This window comes from Salvelinus alpinus, chromosome 19 (assembly GCF_045679555.1).
Source record: "Salvelinus alpinus chromosome 19, SLU_Salpinus.1, whole genome shotgun sequence".
Taxonomy (NCBI): domain Eukaryota; kingdom Metazoa; phylum Chordata; class Actinopteri; order Salmoniformes; family Salmonidae; genus Salvelinus; species Salvelinus alpinus.
The window spans coordinates 34,585,904-34,598,140 of NC_092104.1; the positions used below are offsets into that span (position 1 = coordinate 34,585,904).

At 41.7% G+C, this 12,237-nt stretch overlaps 1 protein-coding gene across 1 annotated transcript in view; it reads right to left on the reverse strand.

The window, feature by feature from the left end:
* Window positions 1-385: 385 nt before the first annotated feature.
* LOC139545419 (anthrax toxin receptor 1-like) overlaps window positions 386-12,237 on the reverse strand; it is a 41,807-nt gene continuing 29,955 nt past the window's right edge. The window contains exon 18 of the mRNA XM_071353163.1: window positions 386-3,554. Within this exon, the coding sequence (XP_071209264.1) occupies window positions 3,144-3,554 (411 nt within the window). The 3' untranslated portion in view covers window positions 386-3,143. The remainder of the gene's footprint in view (window positions 3,555-12,237) is intronic.

Below are 12,237 nucleotides of genomic sequence, written 5' to 3' on the forward strand. Positions count from 1 at the left end.
TGGCTGAGCTGTTGTTGCTCCTAGACGTTTCCACTTCACAATAACAGCACTTACAGTTGACCAGGGCAGCTCTAGCGGGGCAGAAATTTGACTAACTGACTTGTTAAGGTGGCATCCTATGACGATGCCACGTTGAAAGTCACTGAGCTCTTCAGTAAGGCCATTCTACTGCCAATGGTTGTCTATCAAGATTGCATGGCTGTGTGCTCGATTTTATACATCTGTCAGCAACGGGTGTGGCTGAAATAGCCAAATCCACTCATTTGAAGGGGTGTCCACATACTTTTGTATATATAGCGTATACAAAATGAAACCCAACTATGTCACATTATCCATTGATACTGCTGACTGAGGAATTTCATATAATTGTGAGGACTCGTTTGCACACATTTACTTTCATTTATTTGCAATAATTCATTCTTTCACCATGACAACCATACACCAATGCTGAGTGAACAATACAAAGACACAAAAAGACATTTATACACACAATATAATTTTTTTTAAATGATAAACTAACAAACAGCCATGAATTAATCAAACACTGTTACATGCATTAACAAATTACTTAAACCACGGGAATGTAATTGCTCTCAGATAACATTGTGTTTTTAATTAAAGCCCCCATGCAGTCTTTTGAATTTTTAAATCATCAATGTATGTCTAATAAATCACTGTGTGTTTATTGAAAATAACTCCAAATATACAGTACCAGTCAAAGGTTTGGACACACCTACTCATTCAAGGGTTTCTCTGTATTTTTTGTATTTTCTACATTGTAGAATAATAGTGAAAACATCAAAACTATTAAATAACATATGGAATCATGTAGTAACCAAAAAAGTATTAAACAAATCAAAATATATTTGAAATTCTTAAAAGTAGCCAGCCTTTACCTTAATGACAGCTTTGCACACTCTTGGCATTCTCTCAACCAGCTTCACATGGAATGCTTTTACAAACCTCTTGAAGGCGTTCCCACATATGCTGAGCACTTGTTGGCTGCTTTTCCTTCACTCTGCGGTCCAACTCATCCCAAACCATCTCAATTGGGTTGAGGTCAGGTGATTGTGCAGGCCAGGTCATCTGATGCAGCACTCCATCACTCTCCTTCTTGGTCAAATAGCCCTTACACAGCCTGGAGGTGTGTTGGGTCATTATCCTGTTCAAAACGATAGTCCCACTAAGTGCAAACCAGATGGGATGGCGTATGGCTGCAGAATGCTGTGGTAGCCATGCTGGTTAAGTGTGCCTTGAATTCTAAATAAATCACTGACAGTGTCACCAACAAAGCACCCCCACACAATCACGCCTCTTCCATGCTTCACAGTGGGAACCACACACGCAGACGCACACACGCAGAGAACCAAAAATCTCAAATTTGGACTCATCAGACCAAAGGACAGATTTCCACTGGTCTAATGTCCATTGCTCGTGTTTCTTGGCCCAAGCAAGTCTCTTCTTCTTATTGGTGTCCTTTAGTAGTGGTTTCTTTGCAGCAATTCGACCACGAAGGCCTTATTCACGCAGTCTCCTCTTAACAGTTGATGTTGAGATCTGTCTGTTACTTGAACTCTGTGATGCATTTATTTGGTCTGCAATCTGAGGTGCAGTTAACTCTAATGAACTTATCCTCTGCAGCAGAGGTAGAGGTAACTTTCATCATAACGCTTGATGTTTTTTGCGACTGCACTTGAGGAAACTTTCAAAGTTCTTAATTTTTCGCATTGACTTAAAGTAATGATGGACTGGCGTTTCTCTTTGCTTATTTGAGCTGTTCTTGCCATAATATGGACTTGGTCTTTTACCAAATAGGGCTATCTTCTGTATGCCACCCCTACCTTGTCACAACACAACTGATTGGTACAAATGCATTAAGGAAAGAAATTCCACAAATTAACAAGGCACATCTGTTAATTGAAATGCATTGTATGTGAGTACCTCATGAAGCTGGTTGAGAGAATGCCTTTGACAGCTTTGCACTCTTGGCAAAGGGCGGCTACTTTGAAGAATCTCAAATATATTTTGATTTGTTTAACACTTTTTTTGGTTACTACATGATTCCATGTGTTATTTCATAGTTTTGATGTCTTCACTATTATTCTACAATGTAGAAAATAGTAAACAAAGAAAAACCCTGGAATGAGTAGGTGTGTCCAAGCTTTTGACTGGTAATGTATGTTTTATCATTTATTTCCCTGGGCCTCCTTTTGCCATTGAAATGCTCAGACTGATCGTGTGGGTGTGTAGATAAAATAAAATAAAGTTTAACAGTTCTTACACAAAAAGGACATTATAATCATTTTCAACATTTCAGAGTGTACTTTCGACATTATAGTGTAGAATACTAAAAATACAAAAAAAACTGGAAAAATCACATTAACTGCACTGCCCATTTAAAGGCTCAATAAGGCACTAAATCATCCTCTATGCTGACATTATGCAAACTTGCCATTGACTTGACAATTGTGCAGTGCAGCAGGGTGATTGGCACTGGGACTTTGTGATTAATTGAGATGTTACATTTACTGGATTTAGTTTGGCTAATCTCTAAAGAAACTACCACTGGCAAACAATCCTTCCGCTGCTCAGAATAACTTATTTGTCAGTGAGAAACAAATATTAAATGTATAAAAATCAGACTGATACATTATTGGAATGTCATTTTGGAGACATCTCTCCATTTTCTGAATATAATACCTCTGCCAACTCTCTAGAGCCTTCATTTTTTGAAAAAGAGGCAAACATCCAACACTTGGCTTTGCTTTGTCACAATGATATCCATCCATTCTTGTTGGTTCTAGAATGGAAGAGATGAGCTTAGCCCTCATGACCTTGACAAGGTAACAGACCTGGCCATCTATGGACAACATAGATGTATTTCTATGAGGAAAGCTGTCCATCAGGAGACGTCTGTAGAACCTTAAGTACAACTTATCTTTGTACTGTTGACCTAGATGTGTACATGGGCCACTGTAGACAAATAGTTGACAAGTCATCAGCTGGTTGTTTGTGGTGTGAGCCACACAGATATCCTGACTGGCAGTGGAATGAGGGGACAGTCAAAGATTTAGGGGAGACAGGACAAATTCCTGTTGATCTTCCTTGTCCTAGTCATCCCGTGTCCCTCTCTCTTCCAATCACTACTGAGGATCTACAGATGGGCATGGTGGTGGGCGGGTAGGAGGTGGTGGCAGGGAGCCTCGTCCTGGTGGAGGGGGTAGAGCGCCGGTTGGGGATGCAGGTGGTGGAGGGGAGGGGGGGCACATAGGAGGGGGTATATACAGAGTGGTTGGAGGAAGGGCTCGAGTTGGAGGAGGAGTGTAAGGTGGAGGTGTAATGGTAAAAAAAGGAGGGGGTGTTGAGGGCAGTGTGGAGGTAGAGGATGGTGAAAGGGATGCTGGGGGGCTGTTGGGGGGAGGGGGGAGCATGCCTTGGGGAGGCGGTGGACTAGATCCTCTTGGAGGGGTGTAGATGGGGGCTGAGTGATGGTTGTAGTGGGGGTAGCAAGGAGGAGGATTGAACTTGACCCGGGTGAAGTTCATGCATCGGCCCTGAAACGTAAGACAGAGACAAGGTGAGAAAAACGCAATGTACTACTTCTGAATCCACTGCTGTTGTAGAGGTGGTGTGCTTCATAGTAAAAGGCAATAAAAGGTATGCATTATCCAGTCTCCATACATATCTAAAGCCCCGTTTATACCTGCCGCTAACATGCGTTCTTCATTCTGATCTTGCCAGTTTATACTTATAAGATCTGATCAAAATCAGTTCCCAATGTGTCTTTTAAATCGACTACACCTGTCTAAAATTGTGGGCACATCAGAATGAGGACAAGATCAGGGCAAATGACGCATGTTAGAACCAGGTATAAAAGTGGCTTGAGAGACAGAGCTCATGATTAAAATTAGGAAGGTCAGTCACATTGATGTTCCACAGACACATCACAGGAGGTTGGCAACACCTTAAATTGGGAAGGACGGGCTCGTGGTAATGGCTGGAGCGGAATCAGTAGAATGGTATCAAATACGTCAACAAGCACATGTTTGCTGCCATTCCATTCGCGCCGTTCCAGCCATTATTATGAGCCCTCAGCAGCCTCTACTGACACATTTTATTGCTTCGTCAGGTGAGCTGGTCAGTTGAATTTGCTGTTAAATGAAAAAAATAAAAGCTGGAGGCGTAACAACGTGGAATGGACTGACCACTACACTAGATGTTCCTACATTATGGCAACCAACTTTTTAAGGGCGTGTACATTGTCCGTCGTCTACACTTCTGTTTCATATCGCTGGGTTGGGGAGACAAACACACATTCTCTGATTTCCCCTTCATGTCTGCATAGTGTCAGCGCTACATCCAAAGAAATATCCTTGCTGCAAAAGAATTTACTCAAAAGAAGATATTTGTGATGCTATCCCATGCTAAACAATGTCAAAGTCCTAATCCTTAAAAGGACAAAGATCAGAGAGTACCTATGATTTAAGATTCATGTATTTATATTCGAAACAATAGCCAGTGGTTTGGAACATTAGGAAACACCAACATAAAAAGTGTCTTAATAGGGTGTTGAGTCACCACAAGCCAGAACAGCTTCAATGCACCTTGGCATAGATTCTACACGTTTCTGGAATGCTATTGGAATGTCTACTGCTGACTACCAGAATTTTGGTATCTTATAAGGATTTTATGTAATTATCACAAGACATCTAGTGTTTAGTTTATTAATTCAACCATTTAAAATAACAAGCACATACAAAACTTAGCCATAAATGCACATGAGTAAAATCATTGAGAATAAAGTCTGGGACTTATTTCCATTGTGGTCTTCTTGAGACAAGATGGCTTGGCAAGATCCAACATGGTTGCACACAGTATGACAGCGAGATGATAACAAAACAAAAACAAAGCAAAAGAACATATCTCATCATTGCAATTACATCGTATGGTACATTCTATTGGGAACAGAAGGCATCAAACTGTTTTTTACTTTATTTTTAAAGCTGCCCACAATGGACAGTTTTTATGGGCAGAGGCAATTCCTCTCCGAGGCTCCAGTATACAAGAAAATACCTTTCCCAGCATTACTCCTGAACCTGTATAAGCACACATTTGCAACACCTGATCAGGTGCTGTGAGTGTGCATCCCTAACATGGGGAAAGTAATCAGTTAGACATCTGGGCGCAGAACCATAAATACTCCTGTAAACCAAACCCAGTCCATGGACTCATTTTCAGTACTACCCTGATCAGCTTGTTCTGGGCAATCTGAAGCTTCCCCTTCAGAGGCTTAGATAAGCCCCCAAACCAGGAAGCACTAGTGTAGTCAAAATGGCATTGAATGAGGGCAGTGGCTAACACTCATGGAGTCCTTGTCAAACCGCGTGGACTTTTTAGCCAAAAACGCAGTCCTGGCATTAACCTTCCCTAGCACTTTAGTGGCCATGCTCACACCTCCCAGGCTTACATGGGATGCGGATGCGTCCCAGGTAGCTAACAGAGATTTTAGTAGTCAGCACCTCACCCACTAACTCCACTCTGATTTCAGGGGACCTACACAATTTAGGTCTGGACCCAAAAATAACTGCCTCAGTTTTACTAAAGTGCAGCTTATTATCTCTAAGCCATTTGCTAATGTTAGTAAGCTCTGTGCTAAGTATGCTCTCCAACATATTTTTACTTTTATGAGACAACATAAATGTATAGTCAGCCGCATAAAGGCAAAGATGGCAAGAACAAGCATCGTTCATATCGTTTATAACAGTAGAGGCCCAAGCACGCTCCCTTGCGGAATGCCACAACTCATTGGTTTTGTCAGAGACAGTGAACCATTAACCTCTTCCACTTGCTCCCTACCTGACAAGTAGGACTTTACCCAGCTTAGAGGGATACTGCTTAACCCTAGTGCCTCTAGTTTGGAGATTAGGAGACAGTGGTTAACTGTATCAAAGGCCTTCTGTTGGTCAAGCAGTACCATTCCACAGAGATTTCCCTCATCAATCTCTTTCCTGATGAAGTCAGTCAAGTAAAGTAGATGTGAATAAGTGGAGTATGTTTTTCTGAACCCTGACTGAAAATCATACATTAGACCTAAATTTGCCTATGTACAAATCTCTCCAGGATCTTTGATGGTATACTGAGGATAGATACAGGCCTATAATTCCCAGGGTCAGACTTTATCCCCTTATACATACTGTATGTATAACTTTAGCTTGTTTCGTCCCTGGGAAAGATGCCTTGTTCAACAGAAAATATTATCCAGGCCTGTGGTTTTTGAGCATTTAAGCTTGGCTAGTGTACTGGCTATTTTAGCTGTTGCTACCTTTACAAAAGAGAACGTTTGGCTCTGCATAATACTTATTGACTTGGTTGTTTCCATACAAACCAGAACTGGTGGGCAGCTTGCTTACCAGCTTACTGGCAACAGAAGTTAAAATAAATAAAATAAAAAGAGTTCAATTCATTGGAAACTTCAGCTTTTCCATCTCCCCCCTGATGTTCAGTCCAATACTGTTTAGTTTGTTTTTGGTAGAACTACTACAGCATAGTTCCTTAAAATGATTTCCAAAGCTTTTTAGTGTAATTTTTGCTCTCAATGATTTTAAAATCAGCAAAGTAACCCCACTTAGCTTCATCCATCCTTCTCTGTGCTTCATTTCTGTGATGTTTATATAGGAGAAAAATCAGGCTGCTCTTGAGTTCTTGCATTTCTTAAAGGCCTTATTCCTTGCTTTGATAGATTCTAGAATGTCATGATTAAACCAAGGGCTCGCTCTGCTTTACCCTGACCCGTCTTAGGGGAGCCATCAGATTCACCACATCAAGGAATCTACATTTTGCTTCCCAGGCACTGTCTACCCCTACACTATCCAGCACAGGTGACCAGTCAAGTTTACCCACTTGCTCCCTAAACATTTCAACACAGTTGTCTAACAGTTTAGTGACACCTACATATATCTTTAAAAACTCTCCTTGTGCAAAATGTAAAAATAAAAAAAATATTACTATTACTCTGAAAAATGTTGGATTTAATCAGACATCAATATTAAGTCAATCGTACTTTGCACTGTTTCACATACCCTGGTGGGAACTTTTATCATTTGGGTCAGAGCAAATGATCTACAGAAGTGCATAAATACATTGTAGGTTGGGCTATCCATTTTGCAGACATCAGTATTGAAATCCCCTAACAGGGAATCACTACAGTTTGACAATTTAGAGACCTTAATAGAATGCATTCTGATTGGCAGGCCGTAACACACCCAACAAAAATCGACTTGTTATTGGGAAACCAGACATCCAGCCAGACAATGTCCACATCATCGATTAAATCAAAACTGAAGTTATAAGCAATATTCAAGCTTACAAAGACAAATAAACCCCCACTGTTCTGATTCCGATCCTTCCTAACAGAGTAATTGCTCATCTTAATTTCTGAGTCACGAACAGATGAATCCCACCGTCTCTGTAAAACATAAGTCACCCACCTCTGATTTGCGAACCAACAGGCATATCTCATCAATTTTCGGTAGTAGGCTTCTGACGTTTAAATGTAAACCTCGCTGAATTCCCGATTCACTTGTAACCGCTTCCCGCTGCACTGCCTCTGCTGCTATGGAGCACCCCTCCCCAGGTGCACGCATTGCCAGCTCACCTACCGCTAATCTGTCGTCCTCACCACCACGTCCCCCGCCTCTGGTGCCCTGTGCCCTGCTGTGGAGCCCCCCTCTGGTGCGCTCTCCATCCTAGGTGAGTCCTCTGGTCCCACTCCACCTTCGATGCTCAGACACCCCGCGGTACAGCACACCGACAGCAAAGGTCAATTTCATTGACCCAATGCCCAAAACTAGGACAGCTGCATTTCAGATGAATCAACTGCACGCATTCCAAAACATACCAAAGCTTTGCAGTTAGTCTTAACCCAACGTTTGCAGGAGGTGCATAGGCCGTTTGATGGTGTTTGTGATAAACTGAGGTGGAGGGCATTGATGGATATCACTCGATAGGAGAAGGCATAGAGTTATTATAAGATCTCCACAATTAATTTGTGATTTCATACTGGCCTTGGATGATCGTTTTGGTTTGTGCCATGGTCTAATGAAAGTTTGGTATATAACATTCCTTCCAAATCCGAAGTGCTGGATGCCATCAAAAGGGTTGGCAGGACTGAGAAGTTGCTGAGAATTTACCATTCTTTCATCTAGATGCAGATGCAATTATTTTCAGTGATGTTTAAAACAAACAAAGTAAAAGTGCTGCCACCATGCTAAATTTGCCGATTACCATCTTGCACACACTTTTAGTGTGTGCCCTTGAGTACAGCAGAGTACAGCAGATTATCACAGGTGTCTGTAATTATCTCTGGCCGTCTGTGCGGCCTTATCACATGGAAGATTAAATAAGATGATTTTAAAATAATAGGTAAAAGATGAAAAACATTATCCTAAATATAAACAAGCAACTTAGTGAATACCATTGGTGTTTGATATGAGGGTTTAAGAATGAAATATACTTTTTTTTAAATTCACATGCACCATGTCAATATGCGTCACACTGGTGGCATTTGTGGAAAAAGCTAATAGTTGAAAGAGTTAATTGAAAATATTGCCATTGATTATTTCTCTTGAACATATGGTCTATCTACTAGAAACTCATGGACAGTATGGACACAGATATAAAAATGAATACTATATATGGATACATTTTTTTTAAAGATTGGTAATTAACAAACAAATCAATGGCAAAATTACTGAAGATTCTGGTAGGTTTGATAAATGACCAGTAGCTTTGCAACCCTAATATCACCACATCAATGTTTTCCTTGTCTCGAATTGAAATCCCTACAGCCCCAACACAGGGGCAGCGGAGGAAGCATGGGCTCAGCTCTCTCCCGACTAGCCCTGTCAGGGCACTGGAACATTGGATAAAGGGCATCGGACTGAGTAGGAAATGTCCAGAGGCAGTATTGCTTGTGTCCTGACCAGATTCTGTCCCTCGCAGATGCATTGATTTGAGGGGAACTAAAAACAAATGCCTTGACTTGAGATCTTAATTGCAACCAGAGCAGCCTTGTTCACTGAGAGTCAACAAGAAAACTAGAGCTCTCCGCCTAGCTTCCTGTATACTAATGAACAGCTTTCTGAAGGTCGAACTCCTACTGTTAATTATGAAAGGCTCAGTGGTGATTAAAGCCAGCAGTCATCTATAGTGTGATAGGCAATAGAGTGTAATTTTTATTTTGTATCTTTTTTCTCCTGTAAACTATTATTTCCTCTTATGTGCTATCCTTTGCTGAAGGCAATGTCATGAGTCATGACAACGTTCCACATTTTCTGATGTCTCTGTGTCATTTCCACTGTCTCTCGTCACCATCTTACGGTGGAGAGTGCAGGCCAATGGAGCTGCAGTAAACAGTTCTACCTAAGAAGACTGCATTGGTCTTTGTGTGCAGTCAGTGTCCCAAACCTTTCATGTGCCCCCTGCATACCCCAGTGCTTACCCTCGCCCTGCTGGGTACCTTACACTCTTAGAAAAAAGGGTTCCAAATGGGTTCTGCGGCTGTCCCCATAGGATAACTCTTTTTGGTTCCATGTAGAACCCTCTGTGGAAAGGGAACCCAAAAGGGTTCTACCTGGAACAAAAAGGGGTTATTTTTGGTTCTAGATAGCACCTTCTTTTCTAAGAGTGTACTGTAATATCCTCACACTCATCAACAAGTCACACAATAACCCACATGGCGTTATATACACGGAAGAAAACTAATAAAATCAGCCACATTGCACAACATTGCCAAAATCTTTGGAAAACGCAAATATCTTTGCAGAAATCATTGTTTGTGCCCATCTCTCAGATGACATGATTGAAGAACTTTGCTGACAATGCACTTCAGCTCCATCCACCCTGAATAGCTAAACATTAATTCAGGTTTAAGTGAAGGAGGAAGTAAAGTCTACAGAATCAATATTCCTCTCTGTTCTCCCTCCCTCCCAGCCCCCAGCCCAGTCACACCGGACCACAGCTCTTATCACAAGCCTGTAACTCTCCAAGGACAGGCTCTGAACAGTAGAGGTCAGCCAGTCTGGGAGGAGGAGTTGTCAAGGGGGTTTATATTTAATTTACCTTCTGTTAAAACCAACTGAGGTCGATGTCTGTGGCCGCACAAAAAATTGTTGACATCAACACCTTTTATTAAATAAAACTCTGTGTGTTTACACTAGAGACTTCCTGTTTTTGCATGGGCTGCATCACATCAAGGCTCAGGATTCCGGTCTGGAAGCACGCTTTCGAATTCCCAGAGGACAGTTAACTAACCTACGGCCCAAAAAGACAATTCCCATAGACGGCCCCATAGAGAAGTCAAATTAGAATATTTCTAATAAGGACTTTAGTCATCACCTTTGTGCACAATACATGCATTGAATAATTCAAATGATTGTCGCTGATGCCCCCCCCCCCCATCACTCACAGCCGAGGATATGAACATTTTATATTCATACTCTGACGTTATGAGCCCAGCTGGCGAGGGGGAAGTGGCGGTTGGTTTGTTTAGCTGTCCACATGCTTGGCACGCTCCCTGAGCTGGCTGAGTTCCCGGAGAATGTTCGCGTGATCCAGCTGTCTGTCCACATGCGTAGTAATCCCAGTAAAACCGGATCTAGAAAGACGGCAGCAAATTCAAAATGGCGTATGTGAGTGTGAGTAGTGTACGTTGAAAACAACGGTTGGTCATCTTGGGCGCTGTGTCCATTTCTTTAATAGCTCAATGGCCGCAATCCACTGAATCAGAATGGTTTGAGCTAGTAACTATTTGGATCTCACTATCGAAACCTGAGACTCAGAGGCTCCACAAGAGTCGCCTGAAGGTAACCCAGTACTGGGTGGTAGAAATGAATACAAGTGAATATGGGGAAGAATGTGCCAAAACAAAAGGGGTTAAATATATGTAAAAAAAGATATATATCCTGAGCTTTCTCATATCGCTCAGATACAGAACACTTAAAAACATTCTTCCTTTTGATTTGTTTTTTGACTGTTTTCCGATGTATAAATGTATTATTCAATGCATTTCTATGAGTTAACAGCAGTAAGGCCAAATTCAATGTTTCATCAAATAATGTTTTTATACTTTGCTTATGCCTACAGTGGTTCTAAAATAAAATAGCAAAATGATCAATGGTATAACCATCTGAAAAAAATTCCATATGTTAGCTTAGTAGATATCGCCCTCTAAAGTGAGTTGGGCGGACGGGGGTGAATTCATTAAATTGGGATACATTATGTCTAGTTTCTGAAGTCAGTTTTCTCTTCAGTTCTCTCTTTCTATGTCTGCTTTATTGCTAACAGCTGTGCCCATTTCGGTTTCTACATTTTCTGTTGTTTCAAAATGTACTCCTGCCAACCCCTATGCACAGCCTGATTCATGAGTCACCAAATAAAAACAGACTGGCTTTATGGAGGTGGTGGGAGTGATGGGGTTAATTATAGTCTATTGCCTCACTAGTGGCACAGTGGTCTAAGGCACTGCATTGTAGTGCTAGCTGTGCAACTAGAGATTCTGGGTTCGAGTCCAGGCTCTGTCGCAGCCGGCCGCGACCGGGAGGCCCATGGGGCGGCGCACAATTGGCCCAGCGTCGTCCGGGTTAGGGAGGGTTTGGCCGACAGGGATATCCTTGTCTCATCGCGCACTAGCGACTCCTGTGGCGGGCCTGGCGCAGTGCACGCTGACACGGGTCGCCAGGTGTATGGTGTTTCCTCCGACACATTGGTGCGGCTGGCTTCCGGTTTGGATGGGCATTGTGTCAAGAAGCAGTGCGGCTTGGTTGGGTTGTGTTTCAGAGGACGCATGGCCTTCGCCTCTCCCGAGTCCATACGAGAGTTGCAGCGATGAGACAAGACTAACTACTACCAATTGGATAGCACGAAATTGGGGAGTAAAAAGGGGTAAAAAAAATATATATATATATATATTTTCTAACCAATATACCCTTTACTAAATTACAAGTAAAAATGTTAACACTTAACATTGCAAGAAAGGCATTTCACTGTACTTGTGCACGTGACATTAAAAACCTGATTCCTTTTTGCTTGGATTTCATAGTTCCATATAAAATAATAATAATAATAATAAATATAGACGCTACCGGTCAAAAGTTTTAGAACACCTACTCATTCAAGGGTTTTTCTTTATTTTGACTATTTTCTACATTGTAGAATAATAGAAGACATCAAAACTATGAA